The sequence below is a fragment of the Ochotona princeps genome, chromosome 6 (assembly GCF_030435755.1).
Source record: "Ochotona princeps isolate mOchPri1 chromosome 6, mOchPri1.hap1, whole genome shotgun sequence".
In the NCBI taxonomy this organism is placed as follows: domain Eukaryota; kingdom Metazoa; phylum Chordata; class Mammalia; order Lagomorpha; family Ochotonidae; genus Ochotona; species Ochotona princeps.
In genome coordinates, this window is record NC_080837.1 from 5,898,322 (window position 1) to 5,921,498 (window position 23,177).

At 44.0% G+C, this 23,177-nt stretch overlaps 1 protein-coding gene and 1 pseudogene across 2 annotated transcripts in view; both read right to left on the reverse strand.

Moving 5' to 3' along the window:
* UBE2Q2 (ubiquitin conjugating enzyme E2 Q2) overlaps window positions 1-23,177 on the reverse strand; it is a 52,462-nt gene that overhangs the window by 261 nt on the left and 29,024 nt on the right. The window contains exons 6-12 of one of the 2 annotated variants that reach the window (XM_058665507.1): window positions 21,672-21,756; window positions 19,692-19,752; window positions 18,930-19,020; window positions 13,350-13,408; window positions 6,925-6,973; window positions 6,183-6,278; window positions 1,071-1,137 (exon numbers count right to left, since the gene is read on the reverse strand). In XM_058665507.1, the coding sequence (XP_058521490.1) occupies window positions 1,071-1,137; window positions 6,183-6,278; window positions 6,925-6,973; window positions 13,350-13,408; window positions 18,930-19,020; window positions 19,692-19,752; window positions 21,672-21,756 (508 nt within the window). Of the gene's footprint in view, window positions 1-1,070; window positions 1,138-6,182; window positions 6,279-6,924; window positions 6,974-13,349; window positions 13,409-18,929; window positions 19,021-19,691; window positions 19,753-21,671; window positions 21,757-23,177 lie in introns of those variants that run through there. The other variant, XR_009245572.1, reaches the window with a different exon arrangement.
* On the reverse strand, window positions 4-77 carry LOC118759373 (U6atac minor spliceosomal RNA; annotated as a pseudogene).

Here is a 23,177-nt window from a genome sequence, read left to right on the forward strand (position 1 = left end):
AGAAGAAAAACAAAACATTAAAATGCTTTTAATTCTTGTCAAGGGGAGTGCTAACCTTCTCTCCTTTCATACAACACGAAATGCTTTTAATTCTTAAACCAAACAGGAGGACTGGCACTGTGAGGGTTAGCTGCAGCCGCCACTCAGAATCTCAGCGTGTAAGCATACTGCAAAATGGAATTAGCAACTTACACCTGGATTAGGTATGTTCTTTCACAATATAGTCTTCTACAAATAGATTTTAGTTGAGTTTTTGACATAAAATCTGTTTTGGTGACATTGTTAAAAGATTACAGTGTGGAATATTAAAGCGCATTTTAGGTTTTATCCTGGCTAGGTTGTGTTCTCATATCCCAGCACGGAGAATAAAAGGCCATGGGCTGTTGTCGGTGGAGCGATCAATCTCCCTTGGTGGATGTGCATGCCAGCTCTGCAGGTGCAGTGGCAACAGAACCATGGGGGCCATGGCGGCAGCACAGTCCCACAAAGACAGGACCGTGGGGGCTGTGGGGGCAGCACAGTCCCACAAAGACAGGACCGTGGGGGCTGTGGGGGCAGCACAGTCCCACAAAGACAGGACCGTGGGGGCCATGGCGGCAGCACAGTCCCACAAAGACAGGACCGTGGGGGCCGCGGGGGCAGCACAGTCCCACAAAGACAGGACCGTGGGGGCCACGGGGGCAGCACAGACAGGACTGTGGGGGCCGTGGCGGCAGCACAGTCCCACAAAGACGGGGCCGTGGGGGCAGCACAGTCCCAAAAAGACAGGACCGTGGGGGCTGTGGCGGCAGCACAGCTAACAGCACAACACTGTGAATAGGTTCACGATCGCTTATAGGCGAAAACTAGAGCATGCTCACACAAAAACACAACTCAGAGGTGATGGATGTGTTCTGCTTCAAGATATGTTGTATGCGATAAAAATCAAACAGCATTGCCTGTGAATGTGAAAAGAATTAAAAGACTGCCCTTTACCCACAGCCTTAACATACCCCAAGCATTGTAAAAAACAAAAAAGCCAGCATTATTATGAACGTTGGCATGCTGGCTATAACATTTAAGATACGTACCGTTCTTCTCATGTATCTGTACAATGGAATTATAGGATTGTTGGGCTCTTGCTAGATTATACTGATTCTGAAAAAAAGAAGAGTGACACATTTTAATCAAAACTAGAGAATTACTAAACTGTTGCTGCATCACTGCAGTGCTTCAAACAACACTGGATACAGAATGTTATTTCCACTTCAAAACACTCCCTACCCTCATTTCCAAATTTCATTATTCTCTACATTTTTCTAACAACATTCTGTTGGAAATGTTCAAGCCCTACAGCTCAGAGCAGACGGGCAGAGAACTCTGTGGTTCCAGGGGATCACGTTACGGGATGACCATGCTGACCACCACCCAAACACAAACTACGAGCAACGCGTCTTTCACACAAGAAAACGCTGGGCGGCAGGGACTACACATATGAATGGAATTTCGAGTTAAAAATCAAAAAATCTACCCTCAATTAGCACCAAGTCATTATTAGAAACTCCTCTCTTGGAAGGAAGACACAGAATCTTCTTTGAAGGAGCCAAACTTGGAAGCCATGGAAGTCCCAGCTGCTTTTCTGCTCCAGCTGCCTGCTAAGGCGCCTGGGAAAGCAGAAGACAGCTCACGTCCTCCGGCCCCTGCACCCACGTGGGAGACCTGGAGGAAGTTCCCCTGCTGGCTCCAGAGCAGCCCCGCTCTGGTCATTGTGGCCATGAGGGCAGTGAAACAGAGGACAGACCTTTTTCTTCTCCCTCTAACTCTGCCCTATGTATCTTTAAAATTAAGAGACTGCTACTGCAGACGCCTTCCTAACATGGGAGTTATCACTTTCTATATTACTAACTCACTGGGCTTCTACTTACAACTTTTAATTCAACTTTTCTCCATCTAGATGTTCCTTTCCAAAGGACTTAAGGTTTGGAAGGTGATGAACAGCTCCCCTTGGATGTGAGGGCGATCTGGCTGCGACATCTGTCACCCCATTGATCACCAGGGTTGAAAAGCTCCCCTTTGCTGTTGGAACTATAGTGGTCACATTATTGCCATGTGCTCCACACAATCTGCATTTTAAATCCAAACTCCAGTTTGACCTAAGTGTTATTTAAATGAGTTTTGCAATTCTACAAAGGAGTACACGTTTTCTGATGATTATTAATATGGTGACTTACATGTAACCAGGCCTAGGGAATGATGTCTTTCTGCTTTGCAAAATTATAAGCTGACTTCAGTAAACAGCTTTAGCCTCATGAATGGTCCAAAAGGGAAGAGAGAATCTTAGTATTTCTGTCATGATTCAATTCTAAATGTTTTAAAATTTTCATTTGGGCCTGGTGTAGTAGCCTAGTGGCTAAATCCTTGCATCTGCTGGGATCCCATATGGGCACCAGTTCTAATCCCGGTGGACCTGCTTCCCATCCAGCTCCCTTCTTGTGGCCTGTGAAAGCAGTCGAGGACGGTGCAAGCTTTGGGCCCTTGCACCCACGTGGGACTTCCAGAAGAGGCTCCTGGCTCTTGGCTTCAGATTGGTTCAGCTCCAGCCATTGTGGTATTTGGGTAGCGAACCAGCAGACAGAAGATCTGTCTCTCCTCTCCTCTGTATATCTGCCTTTCCAATAAAAAAATTTTTTTTTCATTTGGGTTCTTAATCATGACTTAGAAATATGCTTGATGAAATGTACATGAACTTGGAAATTAATTTCATCACTAGCTTCTAACCAAAGCAATATTCTAAATTATACAAATGGCTTTTTGGCACAGATTGCTTTTAAATCTCCCTATTTTCTTTATGGTATAACATATTAATTACTTTCTCATGTTCCACATATACTTGAAGGATAATTCGTGCACAGACCAAGCCTGTGAATGGTTCTTTGCCATCTCCACCTGCAGCAGTGGAGCTGCCAAGGTTTCCATCTCATCAGCTTTCCTCTGCCTTTGGAGACTACTGTTACAGTAAGCACACGCACTGCTATATCTTCAGAGTGAGCCCAGAGGCTTTTCACTAATCACTACGGCTTTTTGTTCTAAAATTATACTTTGAGACTAAGCTTCATCACCTGGTTTTGGTTACTGCGTATTGACACATCTTTATCACTGAAAAAAAACTTCAATATTGTATCTACATATTTGCAATATTTACTAACGGATTTCATTTTATTAATTTAACTGGTTAAACTAGTCTATATCTGTTGCAGCTGATTTACATGGACACTTCCATTTCTCCTACTTTTAACACCTTCCTCCCAAGACTTCACTACACCATATATTTTTTTTATTGGAAAGTCAGATATACAGAGAGGATGAAGAAAGATAGAAAAGAAAATCCTCGCTCTGCTAGTTTATGCCCCCATGTGGCCACAATGGCCAGAACTGAGCTGATCCAAAGCCAGGAGCCAGGAGCCTCTTCCAGGTCTCCCACGCAGGGGCAGGGTCCCAAGGCTTTGGGCCATCCTCGACTGCTTTCCCAGGCCACAAGCAGGGAGCTGGATGGGATGCGGGGCTGCCGGGATTAGAACCGGCACCCGTATGGGATCCTGGCACATGCAAGGCAAGGACTTTAGCTGCTAGGGAAATAATGAGATTCTAGCATAAAAATACACTAAACACAAACAGCGCCCTCTAAGGCACAAAGCCACATGCCACACAGTGATGCTTCCAGCAGGGGCAGACAGGCTGCACCTAGCCCAGGGCTTCTGTTTGTTTAAACATTTATTTATTTTCATTGGAAAGGCAGATTTACGGAGAGAAAGACAGACAGATATTCCATCCACTGGCTCGCTTCCCAAGTACCTGCAATGGCTGAAGCAGAACCAATCCGGAGCCAGGAGCTTCCTCCCGGTCTCCCAAGTAACCCACCCCAGTTTTATTTCTGAGTTCACTGCGGCCTCTTTAGTGTAAGTACATGCCACGGTGCTCCCCCCAAAGATGAGGTCAGGAGAGCTGAGCCTGTTGCTAAGAGGTTGTGCAAAGTTGTACTTTAATACACAAACGTCATGCTTATAGCTTGACTTAGTATAATGGTTATTATTACTTGCCAAGAGAGCTACAAATCATAGAAATATGCAAAAGTATAAAGAAATTATATGGATATCAGTTGATTTGACTAGAACTGTGTCACAGAAAAAGAGACTCAAGTACTGTTAACACAATATTCAGAAGTAAGTTTCCACAGTGAACTTTTGGTAAAATGTTCTTTCAACTACTCCAAAAAGTCACAAGTTTAGGCATTTCAGATTTTCTTTTCAGAAAAAAACATGCTAAATTTAAAAAAAAATGATTACATTGTAGCATCACGTCCCACATTCAACCACATATCAGGAAGTACTAGGTAAAACACTAGAAGTGCACCAGTATGTTTTTAGTCTTTTAGATATTCAGATTACAAATTTGCAGCCTTTTAGCTTTGTATGTTTTTTCTTTTAAGATTTATTTTATTTTTATTGCAAAGTCAGACATACAGAGAAGCGGAGAGAGAGAGGAAGATCTTCTGCCCGTTGGTTCACTCCAAGTGTCTACAATGGTCAGAGCTGAGCTGAGCCAATCAGAAGCCAGGAGCCTATTCTGGGTCTCCCAAGCATCCCAAGGGTCCCCAAGGGTCCCAAGGCTTTGGGCCATCCTTGACTGCATTCCTAGGGAGCTGGATGGGAAGTGGGACCACTGGGATTAGAACCAATGCCCATATGGGATCCTGACGCATGCAAGGTGAGGACTTTAGCCAGTAGGCTACTGCACCAGGCCCTAGCTTTGTATGTCTTAATCTAGTTTAGAAACTCTGCATAGGAAGCATATATTTTATCACTAAAATAGTATAAATCCCATTACATTCTTTTGCAACATTTAAAACATTAAAGCACTAACATACTGAACTACTTACTGTTAAGCCACAACACCTGCCCCTTGGCTAGCATCTCTTATCAGTGAAGCTACTGCCTGCAATGCCAGCATCCCATACTGCTGTTTCTTGTCCCAACTGTTCCACTTCTATCCAGCCTGCTACTAATAGACCTGCAAGTTTGCCCAAGTGCCTGGGCCCCTATACTGGCACGAGACCTGGAGAAAGCTCCTGGTTTTGGCCAGGCTGAGCCCTGGTCTTTGCAGCCATTTGGAGGGTAAGCCGGTAGATGTAAGATCTTTCTCCCTCTCCGCAACTTTGCTTTTAAATAAAGAAGACTCTTTAAAGAAAAACAAACAAGGAAGAAATGTTAGCTCATGTAGTTGGAACTCACTAGCATGCAATAGTTAATTTTTGAATTTTATACCAAATGGTATTTTCTTCCATTTCTTAGAAAACAGCTAAGAGCAGGGGGAAAAAGTATCATCCAGATTCCACTCTGTAAAACCGCTGCTGCAGTCTTTTCCTCACCATTGTGAGTCACGGTTCTAAGCAGACTTGTGATTCTAGGTAGGAGATGTGGTAAGTGGTTAATGCTATCTGGATAGATACGCTGTACAAAATTCAGAAAGAACTTTAGGAACATTCAACTTTGAAACATTAGGTAAGGATGATTTCCATCACATAACATTTTTCCCAAAATGTAGTAGCTTCAGAGCGTAACTTGAGCCCACTTAGATATTCACTGGTAACTTTATCCCTAGTTTTTAAATAAAGGAACTTAGTAAAGCCTAGCTCTAGCTCCAGTCCTTGCTCTGTCCCCTTGACACAGACTCTCTAGCCTTTGCCCCAGTGTCCTCTTCTGCCAAGGGAACAAGAGCCACGGCCATGTTTCAGCTAATCTAGATGATTGGAAGGGCACAAGAAACAAAGTGTAGGCTAGAGCCGAGCACATGACGCCGTAGCTAGCAGTAACTGTTGTAGCATGACCTCACTGTTCTTGGGACACCTCAAGGTACGTACACACATTTGCTTCGTAGAGTACACTGATCAATACATTTAAAACAAGACATTTATAGTAAAGATAATCATGACTGAAAGAACAAATACTAAATAATTAATACACTGCTATATTTAATTTTCCTGCACACCCATGTTTTCTATATAAATCACTTGCATTAACAAGAAAACATATGACAAAAAAATGGAATGAACTATCTCAAAAAGATGTTGATCAAGACAGAAAGAAGCCCCCTGAGGTGACATGACACCTGTCTTAGAGTTCACGTGAAATCCTTAATGAGAGTACCTTATTGGCTCCAAACTGCACTCTGGCTTTGCCCTTGACTAACGTGGCATTGATTTGCATGATGACCGACTCTATGGCGTAGGCACTGCTCCAGCCCTACAGGAAGAAGAAAAGAGGGCTCTAAGACACACAGGTACGCCTGATCCCCACTTAAAAACCCTAACACAAAAGCACACGACCTTTCAACAATGGCAGTTTGGCAAGGAGAAAAGCAAAGTGAACCCAGCAAGCTAAGTTCTAGGCATCGACCAGGAGCCAAATTATAACCTTACAAAGCATCACCCTTAAAGTCTACCCTGCTATGGTTTCAGTTCCAAGTACAAGGTCCTCTTACTGGTTTACCTTATTGTTTATTCTCATTGTTTGTTTTTAGTTTTAAAAGCAGATACTATTTTTTTTTAAAAGGCTACATTGGAACTTTGTTATTTAAATCTGTTGAGATGGAACACATTACAGAAGTGGGCACTTGGCCTAGCTGTTAAGATGCCTGCAGGCCCACGGCAGAGTATCTGGTTTGCATAGCTGGCCCCAGCTCCGAACTCCAGCCTCCCACCAGTGCAGCAGCTGATGAGAGTCCCTGCCATCAACCTGGATTGGGGTGCCCCGCTCCCAACTTCAGTCCCAGCCCTGGCTGCAGGCGTTTGGAGAGTTAGCCAGTGACTAGGAGGAGCTCTGGGTGGCTAGCTGCTGTGTCTGTCTCCCAAACAAAAAGACAAAAATAAAACTGGAAAAGCCAAGTCACCTGTTTTGTGAGAAGTTCCATACACAATGCTCCTCCACCCAACACATACCTTAAAAAGAAAAACGGAATCACACAAAACTCTCCAGATCTTGGCATAATTCTCAATGCATTTTGAAAGTAACATCACTAAGGAAAGCAGGCACGCAAGGTGAGATAATTTGCAAATATGAAAACAGCTCTGAGAGGTGCTAAATTTATGGGTAATTTAAAAATTCTAATGGTAGTGCTGTAATATGTTCAACTAAAAAACACTTCCAGACTTTTGAAATGCTAGAAACTAAGCACTTAGCCCTAAGCACTGCAGAGAACAAGAGCGAAAGCACCAAGGCCCCTCTCCATCACCCTACCCATAATAACGAACGTCTGTGTGACCCTTGGGGGCTTCAGCTGTTTGCTTCCACTCCGTTGTGAGAAGAGAACAGCTCCGACCATCGGGTTTCTCTGAGGCACTCCATTGCTTTCTAGCCTGTGCACTCTTCTCTGAGACCCACCTCTGGGGATTTCCTCCTGGAACTCCTTTAGGGAAGTCGTTATTTGGAACAAGAGTCTTCGACTTTTCTGCCTTTTCTCAAACAATTTCGCTTCCCAATTAGAGTTATTTTAAGCTTTAAAATACATTAATAAGCTTCAAAAACAAAAAGAATGTGATCGTGTGAGCAATCGTGCTGCCCTGGAAGCAGGGAAGCCCAGAGCATTGCCAAGGTCTACACCAACACCGGGTCACCACGCACAATTGTCTTCTGCAAGAGCCTGGCTCACACCCTTCCTCGGCTGCTCTTCCAAATGATGTTTCTCCACCATAAAATTTACCAAGGCTACTGTAAGCTGCGAGCCTTTCATTCTCTCAGGATGCCATCTTTACGTGGACGAAATCAAATCAACACACAAGCAAGGCATCTAAAAAATGCCGATTGTAGACCATTAACATTAGTCACTATAACAGTGAAATTAACGAGATAGGGGACATACTCAACTCCCTCATCCTGGAGAATTCAAGCAAGGGTTTCTCCAACTGCTATTTTCATTTTTCAAAAAGGGAGTTTAATGGGAGGGAAAGGAAACCTAAAAGAAAAACACTGAAGAATTAAATTTAGATGGAGAGCCAGGAGATTTTTAATTTATTTTTTACTTGAGAGGCAAGGTTACAGAAAGAGAGGGAGAGACACAGAGAGAGAGATCTGTCTACTGGTTCATTCCCACAGTGACTGCAACAGCTAGAGCTGTGCTGGCCTGAAGCTGGGAGCCAGGAGCTGCCTCAGGATCTCCGCCATGGGTGTAGAAGCCCAAAGATTTGGATCATCCTCTGCCCCTTTCCCAGTCCGTTAGCAGGGAGCTGGCACAGGAAGATGATCAGCCAGGACACGAACCAGCGGTCCTAAGAGATGCTGTGCTGCAGGCAGAAGTTTAGCCTGCCATGTCACAGTGCTGGCTCCGACAGCCGTGGGATTGAACACTGAGAACTCTGTATAGTCTCTTGCATTTCTGAACACAGAAATCTATCTTCAACTCTCTGGCTCCCCCATTGGGCTGATCCAGATTCTCGTTTAAACACTGCTCAAAGTCTAATCAATTGCCGACTGGTTGTCACCACACTTGACCTTCGCATGTAGAAATGCTCAAGCTAGAAAGGGACTTGATTGGGGCAGTGCTACGCTGCAGCGGGTCAAGATGCGGCCTGCGATGCTGGCATACCGTCGGAGTGTTAGTCCCAGTTCCAACTGTTCTACTTCTGATCCAGCTGCCTGCTAATGCCCCTGTGGAAGCAGTGAAAGGAGGCCCCTGCCACCCACATGGGAGACCCAGATGAAGCTCCTGGCTTTGCCCTGAACCAGTGGACGATGGGAGTTGGCTTGTGAAAACTCACTCACTCTTTCTACAACTCTGATTTTCAAATAACTGAATCTGAAAGAAACGGTCTCATCAGGTAGGAAGAAAGGAAGTTTTTCACATTTGCAGGTCAAACCAAAGTGTGCTTCTGTAAGCACATACTAGCTAAAAATATTTGTTGAATGCTTAACCACAAGACAGAAGTAGTTCTAGTAACCTATACCAAATGAGGTCAGGACACCTGTCCTTGACGTGTGCTGTGAGCTGCACTTGACCCTCAAAGTAGCCAGCTCTATTTCCAAGTTGAATTACACCCATCTTTATCAGGGTGTTAAACTCACTGTTCTGTGCCTCAGAGTTTCTGTTGAATATTGGAACAGTTCAAAGCAGCACAATGAAAAGCAATAACAATCTATAAAGGTCATGTAAGCATAATATGTCACACACATGGACAGAGGGACATTTTTCAACTTTAAAAATTCAGTTACCAAAGTTGTACAGCCAACACCCTGCTAAGTTCAGACTCCTCAAGCCTTTGGTTGATAACTACTAGAAAGAAACCAGATACAGAAGACCACATTTTGTTTGATTCTCTGCATAGTCAGAATAGGCAGGTGTACAAAGACAGGAATCAGAGCAGTGGTTGCCAGAGTCCGTGGGAGGGCAGGCAAGGACTCGGGAGTGCCTGCCAACGATACAAGGGGGGATAGTTTCTGAAATTACATAGTGCAAATAGCTGCACAACTCCACAAAACAAGACTAAAAACCACTGAAATGTCCACTCATACTCTGAAAGGTGAATTTTAGCAACGTGAGCTTTATCACAATAAAGCTGGAGTTTGTTCCCCAAAAGCCTGATTATGACAAGAAACAGAGCACATGTGGGACAGCCAATATATGGAATAAAAATTGATCAACCCAGGGCTGGAGTTGTAGTGCAGATAAAGCTGTGATAACAGTGGCATCCCATAAGAACAATGGTTCCAGGGTCTGGCACGGTAGGATAGTGGCTAAAGTCCTTGCCTGACACACGTGGGGATCACACATGGGTGCCGGTTCTAATCCTGGCAGCCCCGCTTCCCATCCAGCTCCCTGCTTGTGGCCTGGGAAAGCAGTCGAGGACGGCCCAAAGCTGAACCCATCTGACACTAGCAGTCAGGAGCCTCCTCTGAGTCTCCCATGAGGGTGCAGTGTCCCAAAGTTCTGGGCCATCCTCTACTTCTTTCCCAGGTCATAAAGAGGGAGCTGGATGAGAAGCAGATCAGCCAGGACACGAGCCAGTGCCCACACAGGACGCCAGGACTTTCAGGTGGAGGACTAGCCAATTGAACCATTGCAGCAGTCCCAATTAAGTAATTCTTAAAAAAAAAAAAAAAAAATCTCCACCACAGAATGGTTAACTCTATGCTGATTATAGATTGCAAGCTGTTTTATCAGTATTTCATTTTTAGTTCAAATTATTCAACAATTCCCCTGAAGGCCATGTCATTTTGATTCTGCCTCCAGCGGTCAAGCTTCGTTCCCTTTTCCACTTCCTCTACTGACTCGGACTGAGTACCTGACGCCACAATCCTGCAGGCTTTGCGACTACTGTCTGTCTTCTACTTGACTTGTACTGTCCTGACCACTACTAATCTCTTGTACTATCACCAGACTTATCTTCCTAGAACTTTTTTTTTCTAACTGTTGTTCATGTTTTTGAAACCAGTTTCTTAAAAAATGGACAGATTCTGGGCCTGGCGCGGTGGCCTAGCAGCTAAAGTCCTTGCCTTGCACACACAAGGATCCATATGGGCACCAGTTCTAATTTTGGCAGCCCTACTTCCCATCCAGCTCCCTGCTTGTGGCCTGGGAAAAGAGTCAAGGACGACCCAAAGCCTTGGGACTCTGCACCCGCATGGGAGACCCGGAGGAAGCTCCTGGCTTTAGATTGGCGCAGCTCTGGCCATTGTGGCCACTTTGGGAGTGAATCTTCAGACGAAAGTTCTTCCTCTCTGTATATGACTTTCCAATAAAAATAAATAAATCTTAAAAAAAAAAGGGACACACTCTGTGTCCACAGGTAATGGGTTGCTCACCTAAAGCACAATCATAGGGCCTAGTCACCAGTCTGTGGTACTGGACAGTCATGAGTCCTGGCGGCAGCATGGTTTCTTACGCTGACCCCTGGGAACGCTACCGCCACTCCTTCTGTTCCAGCTCACACCAGTCTGTATATTCTAAATACAAAGCACTCTTTCCTAGACACACGATCATTCACACCTATGTGGATGATGTTCAAGACCTCTGACCTCTGACCTCTGACCTCACTACCTGGCAACGCCTTCCGGAGCCAGAGCAGCTTCCTGCTCCTGTGACCTCTCCACACGTCACACGTGACAGTCCGTGGAGGACTTAATACTTTATTACTTTCCTTTTATGTAACTGGCCTTTGATATCATGAAAAGCACTTCATCAGGAGTCAGAAGGTTTGTTTGTTTTGCGTAAGTCAAAGTTGACTTACTCAACTGACTAATAAGTTGAATAATGCATAGGGACAATGGCCCCGATGTGGCCAAAAACTCAATGTGCCAGATTTTAGAAATCTAAACGACATTATTCAGAACTTCACATATTGCTCTCCACACACAAGTGGCAAGCTACTGAAGAGTATACTTATAATTTCTAACAAAATGTGCAAATCTTATGCAACTTTATCATAGTGTTTAGATAAAAACATCTTATGCTAAACGTACTGACTTGTTCCAAGCCTCATTTTTTTTCTCTTGAAAAGCATTTAAGACAAAAATTACCTTCTTCCATTCTGTTAGACACTGATTAAACACTTTTCTGCGCAAGAACACACACCAAAGCACAATCCTGAAGTCTAATTAGTAAAAGCTTCTTAAAAACATAGGCAACAAACTACAGGACACATTCGAAGGTTTGGTGCCTAGAACAAAGCTGGTGTTCTGAGCAGGATACTTAAGGTTAAATATTTAGCATTTTGCAACCCTATGTTTATTTTGTGTATGTAAATATTTGCCCAGCTACCTAATGGCCAACCTCTGAAACTGATGAGACTTCGTGACCGGTCCAGTACTGTCCACGGCACATTCACTGTGTAATCCAAAAAGAGATCCACGCAAGCTCAAGAGGTAACAAAATAAAGCTTGGCACAATTCCAAATAACACTATTCTTGCTTCATTAACCTTCTGTCATCCGCACCCACCCTTACAGGATGTCTGTGAGCAGCCTTGTTGCAGGTCATTAAAAGGGACCAGGCTTTCTAGAACAGAATCTGTGGACCCCCTAAGCCTATCCAGCAAGACAGGACTTCAGGTTTTCTTGCTCTGTATCACAGACACATGGGAGTCACTTCCAACCTCCGGATTTCTAATACAGCAGCACTTCCCACCCAGAGTGAACTAACCAAGGCACACCAGGCTCTGAGGAGCCATGGCGAAGGAGCAAAGCAGATACTAGTTCTGTACATGTGGGAAAAGACACTCAAGGTCAACTCGGGAAGTCACATTAATAGGCCCCAGGAAGTTCTTCGGTAAAGAATATTTCGAGTCTGATGTCTCAAAACCCTATAATATTAGCAGGACACAGAATATTCTGGCAGATACGGCAGGTGTCAGGGAGGCAAGCTCTTAGGCAACATCACGGTGCTGCAGAGCTCAGAAAGGGATTAGTACATTTATGTGCCGTGCTGTATCTTTCAAAACCATTTTAACTGAGTTTTACAGACACACATCATGCCCAAATAGCAACTGTATAGAATCAACACCCCACATTCTGACCACTGAGACACAACTCTTAACAGGGTTTGAGCCCCCCACCAAAAATGAACAAATAAATAAAGCTAAATGTAACAATTATAGGAAGGGGACACTTCTACAGAAAACCCTGAAATCGTTTTTTTAGCAGTTTCCCATATTTTTTAACTTAAATATAACTAGTACTGTCTCAACTATAGCAATGACTGAAGGGACTTTGCATTTTAAATCACAATACAGAGTATTCCACGAAGTGGAATTTGTCACGTGTTTAAAATCCTCAGATTAGTTTAGCCACCCCTACACCTTGGGGTTATAAACAATGTTTCACAACTATCCTAAAAACAAATTTTGATATATTTTTCCCCTACCCACCAGGAACACTTTCAGTCAAAAGGAAGCAGCAGAAGCCTCAGTACAAAGTGCCCAGTCATCACTGCTCACTCCCCCTACACGGCAGTCACCGCACATGCACAGACAGCTCTGAGGCCCATCAGAGCACCCGTGAGTAGCCCAGCAGGCACTCAGGGTCATGGGCACATGGCATTCATGTAAACCCTTGATGCAAAAATATATTTTGAAAAGCATTTGAATTTTCATGATGAAATACACGTACACAAGAGCCGCCATAGTCAAAGCGGTCTACACCAACAGTCCTGAACGTGGGACCCAGAGCAGCAGCGATGACCTGCCTTGGGAACTCCTCAAAGATGACGTCACCCCAGCCCAGATCTGAGAAGCAGAACATCCAGGACAGAGCCTCGCACTGCAGGCCTAACACCTCCCTCCACAGGATTCTGTGGCACATCATCCAAAAAGTAATCATTTGAACTTACCCTCCTGAGAGAACAGGTAACACCACGCGAACAAATGGAGGATCAAATGGAAAATTATCCTAGAAAGCAAACAGGCAACTTTAATCCAAGAACATCCTTATTTGCTTAAAAACTTATTTATTTTTACTAGAAAGGCAGATTACAGAGACAGATCTTCCATCCATTCATTGGTTCACTCCCCAAGTGACTGCAATGGCCAGAGCTGAGCCGACCCAAGCCCAGAACCTCTTCCAGGCCTCCCACGCAGGTGCAGGGTCCCAAGGCTTTGGTCAATCTTCCACTGCTTTCCCAGGCCACAAGCAGGGAGCTGGATGGGAAGAGGAACAGTTGGAACATGAGCCAGTGCCCATATGGAATGACGACGGCATTTGCAGGTGGAAGATCAGCTAATTGAGCCATCATGCCAACCTCTAAAAATATTCTTAATACTATGCTATTTGGAAAACTAAATAGCCTATAAAAAAATGTATTCATATTCTGATGACACATGATGGTTGTAAAGTTAGTACCAAACAATAAAAGTGAAAAACCAAAGTATAAAGTCCCATCAAGGACAAATAGAACAATGCTTTTGGAAAATTGGTAAAATATATGAACATGTTCACTTTCAGCAGAAGTCTACAAATCTACAAACTCTACAGATCATTCCATCAATGACAGACAGGGTCATCTGGTCTATCTTCTGGCCCTGATCAAGAAGGGTGGCAAATAAAATCACCGCAGGCTGACCAGGAGACGGAAGAAACCAAGGAATCCCAGATCGGAGGGCTGTGTTTCCCTTGGTTTGTCTTTCAATTATGGAAGAGAAAGGTGAGAGAGGAACACATGGGATCGAACTCACAGGCTCAAGCAGTGTGACCGACACTGCAGCTCAGAGTCCATCACAGGGGCTCTGATCAGCCCCAACCGTTCAAGCCGGGCCCTGCAGGGCAAACTACAACCTGTCCCCACAGAGCTGAAACCATCACAATCCCTTACTGGAAGAGGCAATCCTGGGCTGCTCTGCCCAAGCCCCTGGCAGGGGTCAAGGTGAATCTCTCCAGAGGAAGAATCGCAGGCTGCCAAAGAGCCCTACCGTATTTCATGTAGAAGTCACACTACCGAGAAAGCCGGCCATGGGAGTGGGCTGTCTCCAACAGCAGGCCCAAACACAGGGGGTTGAGACAGTGGAGTTACTTGAAAGTAACTCTGCTAAGTATAAGGAAAAGAACTATTTGTCAACTAAATTTAGAAATAAAATACAGTATTAAAATTAATTGTAATGGAAGAGTTTAACCACTGTGCGGGAAAAAAAAAACTAGAAGGAAGATTAGTAAGCTGGAAAACAGCTCAGAAACATTCAGAATTAAGCTAGAAAGACAAAAAGGAAGAAAATGAAGAAAATAACAAGATACAAGATAATAAATTCCTATAAAGCCAGCACATGTATTGTCACTACAGGGTATGATGAAAAAGCAAGACAACACTTAACCAAGATGACAGAGGTGGGAAACCAGAGTATATATTAAAAAAAATTTTTTTAACACAAAAGAAAAAGGAGCATGGAGCAAGAACAGGTAGGAGTCACTTGTAAGATGATTGAAGTGGGGCTGGAGTCGGACCTAGAGGTCATGATGCCACTGGGAACCCCAGCATCCCAAAAAACGTGCCTGCATGTGAGCCCCAGCTCTGCCCTGAATTCCACCTTCCTGGCAGGGCACACCCGGAAGGGCAGCAGGGGCTGGCTCCCATGGTTGAATTCCTGCCACCTCCATGGCAGACCTGTGTTTAAGTCCTGAAGTCTTGGCTCTCTGTTCTGGAACAGGCATCTGGGGAGCGAACCAGAGCTAGCTGGCTCACTAACACACTCACTCCCTGCTTCTCAAATAAATTAATTTTTATAAAAGATGGCAGATTTACCCTAAGTATCAGCAACAACATTAAATGCCATGGACTACTTGCTCCAATGAAAAGGCGCCAGCGTTGTAGTACAGTAGGTTAAGCCTACACCTATGCTGCTGGCATTCCATATGGATGCCAGTTTGAATCCCAGCTACTTCACTTCAGATCCAGCTCCTTGCTTATAGTCTGGGTGGGTAACAGAGCACAGCTCAAATCCTTGACACCCACATCCACATGACAGACCCAAAGCAATCTCCAGGTTCCCAGCTTCCGATCAGTTGTGGCCATTTGGGGAATCAACAACAACAACAACAACAAAGCAAATATCAGATTTACTAAAACCACAGGCCTCACCTAATTCACGTTTGATCTAAAATGTGGCAGACATAATGAAAGGCACAGAGGCAAACCTTGGTAAAGTTCAACCTCATGGACCCAGCCAGCATGCCTAGTGGCTAAAATCCTCGCAAGCATGCACCAGGATCCCATGTGGGCACCAGTTCACATCCTGGCTGCTCCACTTCCCATCCAGCTCCCTGTGTGTGGCCTGGGAAAGCAGTCGAGGATGGCCCAAAGCCTTGGGACCCTGCACCCACATGGGAGACCCAGAAGAAGCTCCTGGCTCCTGGCTTTGGATCAGCTCAGCCCCGGCTCTTTGGCCACTTGGGGAGTAAAGCAGCAGGCAGCTCTTTCTGTATCCTTCTCTCTGTAAATCTACCTTTTTGATAAAGTTCAACCTCACGAAACCTGTCACTTGAGTCTTCACATCATCTCAGAAGAGTGACTTGCAAACCTCCCTTCACTGTGAGCAGTTCTTAGAACGTTTCTTCGTCTCGCTGAAACCCAGAGTGTCCACTGGACAAGCCCAGCAAGCTGAGTGCCCTCATTAATCATGATGCTTCAGGAATCAAACAGCAAAGACAAAGGTGATTGTGGAAGTCAATGTTGGGGTTACTTAGATAGCTTGCTAATTTAACTCAGAACTTGAAAGTCTCAAGGCAACAAACGCAAAGCTAATTTCCAATTTTGCATCTCGGCTTCCTAAGCTATTCTTAAGGATGAGGAAATGTTCTGTTTTTGAAAGACTGCCACATCATATGTTCCACACAGTTACAAATCACTTTCTTATAGTAAGTTGAAGACTGCCTCTTTATAATTTTGACTTATTCCAGTTTTATGCCTTATATTCTTCAAAAACAAAGAGTTCCACATCTAGTCGTACAAATGCCGAAGACGGTAATCATGAAGCCCTACATGCTCTCTCCACATGCATAATTTAACCAGTCATCTTGGGACATGGAACAGAATCTATTCAGTAACTGCCATGCGGCCTGAGAGGTCAGAAAACCACTTCCATAGACACGGCACAACAGGTTTACTGGGCTGCTAAGCCACACTCCCATTCTGCATCACGTTCCAAGTTCCGTCTTTTTACTCAAAGCCTCACAGCTGTCACTGCGGACGTCTGAGGCAGGACATGCCTTGTTCTCACTCCATCCCGTAGAATCTGAGTCCTAACGGCCATCCTCACAGGTTTGCAAATCCCGATGCCTGTAGTATCTTGGCAGTGGAGGTCTTTGCAGCTATCCTGGGACAATCAGGCCTTTTAATAAATATTCCACACCACCAGCTCCGTGGTGCAATAGGCTAAGCCTCTGCCTACTGGTGCCAGCATCCCATAAGGGCACTGAGTGAAGTCCTGGCTGCCCTGCTTCCCATCCCTGCTTGTCGCCTGGGAAAGCACTGGAAGATGAACCAAAGCCTTGGGACCCTGCACCCACATGGGAGGCTCAGACAAGGTCTTGGCACCCAACTTGGGCTGGCCCAGCTCTGACTCTTGTAGCCATTTGAGGGGTGAATTGGTGGATGGAAGGTCTGTCTCTCCTTCAATCTCCAACTCTTCACTTTCCAAGTAAAATAAATCGATCTTTAGAAAATAAAATAGAATTTGGAAAAATACTCCAACCCTTCAAAAGGTCTTTCCTTCCACTATCAGGAGCTGTGGTTCAGAAACACAAATGCAGGCAACAGCCAGTTTCAGCCAGGCCCATTGCAGGACTCCAAATCCACAATAGGAACTCCACCCAAGTACCCGACCTGCCAGCTGCTGCCCTCCAGGGGCACCCGAAGCAGGAAACTGGGTTGGAAATAGAGCCCGGGCTTCAATCAGGCACTATAAAGCGGGATGCAGTGTCCCAAGCGACTTGTTCAGCACTGTGCCAAGCAAGCATCCTAAAATCGTACTTCAGATGTCTACACACTCCCATGCCCTCTCTACAGCAGTGAATGCACTGGAGCCTATCAAGCTGAAACGGAAAAAAACAAACAAAAAAAAAAAACAAAAAAAACACCCTGCAAGGCGAAGGTTGCATAAATTCCTCTTAATGTGAAGGAAGTGATCTAAGGAGCTCCATAGAACGGTTACCCCTTCGAAACATTTCCTAGTTGTTTTCTTTGACAAAAGGTTCAATGTTTTAAAAGATTTTAAACCATTACATTTTATCCAGATTCCATGTCAAATCAAAATCTCACTGACAGTCCGTGGATCTTTAGTAAATGTGCTGCCGAAGCAAGCAGGAGCCTAGTGATTTTTAACCTGTATTTTTTAGCATTTTAGGAAAAAAAACTTTCATTAAATAAACTCTGAAAAGAGCATAAAATAAAGAGGTACAAAAGTTAGAATGGGGCCCGGCGGCGTGGCCTAGCGGCTAAAGTCCTCACCTTGAATGCCCTGGGATCCCATATGGGCGCCGGTTCTAATCCTGGCAGCTCCACTTCCCATCCAACTCCCTGCTTGTGGCCTGGGAAAGCAGTCGAGCACGGCCCAAAGCCTTGGGACCCTGCACCCGTGTGGGAGACCCGGAAGAGGTTCCTGGTTCCCGGCTTTGGATCGGCGCAGCACCAGCCGTTGAGCTCACTTGGGGAGTGAATCATTGGACGGAAGATCTTCCTCTCTCTCTCTGTCCTCCTCTCTGTATATCTGACTTTGTAATAAAATAAATTAATCTTTTAAAAAAGTTAGAATTATGTGCCAAATAGGCTGATCAAGACTCAGACTACAGTCAGGCAAGTATCCTAAAAGGCCCCAGAGGTCCCAATGCCCTCACTCCCACCAGATGGATCCTTCCTGGCCTGGGCAGCAATGTCTGCTCTTCTTGGCAGTTTTACTGCCCAAAGGTGAATCTGTAATTCAGCTTTTCTCAGAATTCTCAGTTTTGTCCTTGCCCATGAAACCTTCATAAAAATTTCTTCATGGTCCTGGCATAATAGCCTAGTAGCTGAAGTCTCGCCTTGCAAATGCTGGGATCCTATATGGTCACCAACCGGTTCTAATCCCGGATGCCCCGCCTCCCATCCAGCTCCCTGTTTGTGGCCTGAGAAAGCAGTGGAGGACGGCCCAAAACCTTGGGACCCTGCACCTGTGTGGGAGACCTGGAGGAGGCTCCTGGTAACTGCTCAACTTCAGATTAGATCAGATCTAGCCGTTTGGGGAGTGAACCAGTGGATGGAAGATCTCTCTGTATTTTCTTCTCTCTATAAATCTGCCTTTCCAATGAAAATAAATAAATCCTAAAAACAAACAAAAAACAACAGCATGAGGACCCATCTACTTTCCCAAACACCACATCGTTCTCCAAAGCACTGGCAACAAACGTACTCTCATTACAACCAATTCTAGGCCCATTACTATTTTCTTACCTTAAAAGAGAAGTTAAGCAAAATATACTCTATGCCTTCCTTTTCTTTTAAGATCTGAAGATCACTGTGCAAAGGGCTATCAGGGTCAACCCTGAGAATTAAAAAACAAAACAAGTTCAAAGAGCCATGCTTCTTACTGAACTCATGAAAGAACCGATTCCATAACTAACAGAAGCCCTAAGGTTCTATAGCTTTAGGAAAAGCAATCATGACAGCCTCCAGCACTTTGGGAATAAATAGCCTAAGAGAGACCACAGCAATCTAGATCTGTTCCAAGGAGGAAATTCAAAGTCAGCTGTCATTCTAAAGGAAAACAGCCATAGGTACATAATTTTCTCAATAACTCAAATGTTAGCACGCTGCCCTAAGAAGCAGACGCACCACACCAAGTCAGATCACTCCCCAGATCTAAGTGTGCCCACAATTGTTCTCATGTTGACTGGCAAGACTCAAACCCTGATCCCAAAAGTGATGGGATTACGGGCCCCCATCAAGTCACTATAGTCTCTCTTGTTTTTAAATTCCCATCATCTCCCTAAATCCAGGAAATGCTTGCTTCCCACCTCTGGTCCTCTCATACTTCATGTGCTAAGCCTCAAAAACAGCTGGTTTTAATCATCTAAGAACGAGTTCTGAGACAAGAAAGGTCACAGGAAGTTCTAAGTGAAAGCCAGCGTAGAAGGGCATCAACTAAGCAGGGATAAAACCCCAGGGTGACAACCGTCTCTGCAAAGAGTAGATTAGCATCAAAAAGCCACTTACTTCTGCAGTTTAACATGCCAGTCATATAAACTGTCATTTATGAGTTCCACTGAGTAAATCCCTGTAGAGAGATAGGCCACATTAATTCTCTTCTTTCGATCACATAACTATCACTCTCACATAACTTGATTAAACAGCCAACAAAAGCAAAAAAATTCTACTAAACCATGTTAACAAATAAGCTAAAGTCTAAGTATTTTATCAACTGCAGTTGAGTCTCTCATTGCCTTAACAGATAATTAAAGTCAAAAATTACTGATTCCTGAATAAACTGAAAAACTGCTTGACGTTAAGAAAAAAAGATTGCGTAAATTCATATGTGCTTAAGATGTCTCTTCTTGACACATACACACAGTTCTTTAAAAAGGGAATCCCACATACATGTCATCTTTTGATTATTTACATGAAAGGCAAAGGGACAGAGGATGGGAAGGAAAGATCGCCTGACCACTGGCTCACTCCGCAAATGGGTGCCAACAGCTTGGGCTGGGATGGGCCAATGGCAGGAGGAGCCAGGAACTGCATGTGGAGCTCCACTCTGGCGGCAGAGACCAGAGCACCTGGACCATCAGCTGCTTCTTTCCTGGGCACAAGAGCAGGAAGTCACGTTGGAATCTGAGCAGCCAAGACTGCAAGGTGCTCTCTGATGAGGGATGCCAACATGGCAAGCACTGGCTTAACTTGTTACCCCAGCACATCAGCCTCTCTTTCTTCAACTTTCTGGGTGTATCTTTCCTCCTGGTTAGTACAAGTAAATTTACTACCAATCTTTGTAGTAACTGTAGTGATTTTATAGAGATACTGTAAGATAACTTGCTTTGTTATTACAAATAATGTAAAAACAAATTAACATTTGAAGATAAAAATTGGTATTCAAATACTTTATTTAATATAGACAAACTTCACAGACTAGTCACAAGGAAAATTATTAGGACAAAACCTTCTGACAACTCAAAGCATAAAATTTGTTTTTATCTTATGCTCTATAAGGCAAGGAAATTCTTTGAAAAATTTTAAATACTTTCTGATTTTGATTTGATCATCCTGAAAATTCTGGAATGGATCAAACTGCTAGCTAGCTATCTAAGGGACAGAATGACAGAAAAAGAGAAAGAGGAAGAGAAAGCTATCTTCCATCTGTTGGTTCACCCCTAAAATGGCCATGAGGTCAACATCCCATATGAGTACATGTTCAAATCCTAACTGCGGGCCTGGCGCAGTAGCCGAGCAGCTAAAGTCCTGGCCATGCACATGCTGGAATCCCATATGGGTTCATATCCTGGCAGCCCCGCTTCCCATCCAGCTCCCTGCTTGTGACCTGGGAAAGCAGTCGAGGACGGCCCAAAGCCTTGGGACCCTACACCCCATGGGAGACCCAGCAGAGGCTCTGGTCTCATAGCTTTGAATCAACTCGGCTCTGGCTATTGCGGCCACTTGGGGAGTGAACCATCGGACAGAAGATCTGCCTCTCTGTCTCTCTTGTCTTTATAAATCACCTAGGGCGGCCAGCACTGTGACATAGTAGGTAAAACCACTGGCTATGGTGCTGACATTCCACACAGAGGCTGAGTCATGTCCTGGCTTCTCCACTTCCGATCCAGCTCCCTGTGAATGGCCTGGGAAAAGCAGCAGAACATGGCCCACGTGTTTGGGACCCTGCCACCCACATGGAAGACTCAGATGAAACTTACGGTTTCAGTCTGCTGAGTCCTGCCCACTGCAGTCATGTGGGCAGTGAACCAGCACAAGGAATGTCTGCCTCTCCCTCCCTTTCTCCAAAATTCTTTCAAGTAAAATCTTAAAGATGTACAATGTATCCATAAACACAATTTTTTATTTAAATGTGGAAAAAAACAGGAACTCATCCTTTTTTACCTCCTACATCTTCTGGAATCCGTTTAAATCTGAGCTTAATGTCCCTTAAAGTTAATGAACATTTGTTTCTGCCCAGTTCCATTTTAAGGCATGGTGGTTACTTACCTGACTTGTAACTCTGTGATCGGTATATATCCCTGAGCTCTTTCATGAGTCTGTCTGAGGCTTGCACTGACCCAGACACCGCACCCTGAAACACAAAACTCACTGTTCATTTGACAGAACTCCACAAGATAATAGACAAGTCCACAAAAGAGTTTGTAAAAAATGGTTCACTCTACTCAACACTATAAGAAGCCAAGAGAATTAAGCTGGACTGAATGAAGAACTATGAAGTTTCAAGAATATAATACTGGGACAAGTCTGGTCCGTTTACTATCAGATAAAAAAAAAAGTCTAACCGACATGTTCAGTCCAGTACAGACTCTCCAACAATATGGAATTCTGAGTCTAAATTCCCACCAATATTTAAAATATTTTAAAGACCTTTACCATGACATGTGATTACTAACACAGAGCTCCATTAATAAGACTACATGCAAAAATTTGACAATGGAGGAATGGCGGTCTTGTTTATAGATTAAGAAATGGAGAAAGTTTTTCTGAATGAAGCAAGTTTCATTCTTTCTAGTACTGGAACTTCTCAAAAGATAAAAATGTGCCAATATCTCACCTTTTTATAGCACATAAAATTTTGATCATGTGAAATGAAAAATCTAAAGGTGGCACATTTTGAGAGGAATAAAGATCAAGTTTACAAGAGATATTACTTCTTACATATGACTTTGAGCCGATTTAAACCCTGATTTGCAGATCTATGAAAAATATCTAATTTCACTATGAAGATTGAGAAAGTATATGGAGCACTCAGCATAGTCTATCATATAAAAATGTGTGTAGCCTAGAAAGTGCAATAAACTATAATGAATTCATATGCCCCCTTTTTGTTTTCAAACAAGAAATGGGCTTGGCTAAATTTCTTTGCTCTGAGCTATTGTGTATGATTTGTCGCTGCAAACTCATGTCAGAGTTTGATTGTTAACATCTTATGTTCGCAGTATTACAATGGAGGCAGACACCCAGGGCACACACAGATATACAGACCCTCCAGTGAGGCAGTCCCAGGAGAACCCCTCACCAGGATCAGCATCGTACTGTTCAAATCATCCACCTCCAGAATTGTGAGCCAAAATAAACTTGTCTTTGGAATACAGCTTGCCATAGGTTATCTTGTGATCATACTGACAATTTAATTAACACAGTCTATTCTTTTAAACTGTCAAGTAACAGACCAAATAAGACTGAAGAACTGTGTCCAACACTCACCGCCTACTTGCACAATTCAGTCCTCGCTCCAATACGAAGCAGGAAGCACAAAGTGTTCAGATAATCACGTGACGTCTCCCTACTCTGCTAGGGCATTTTTTATAATTGTTCTTAAATTATTTTTCACAGCAGCCATCCAAAACCTCTGTACTGTCTGCTACAGCTTAGAATCAAGGGAACACGAAGCCCCTCACTGTGTTTGTCACAGATGACTTCATACTTCTATGCTGTTATACATAAAGGAGGTTTTAGAAATCAAAGCAGAACTTGCTTTTGATTTGGTCA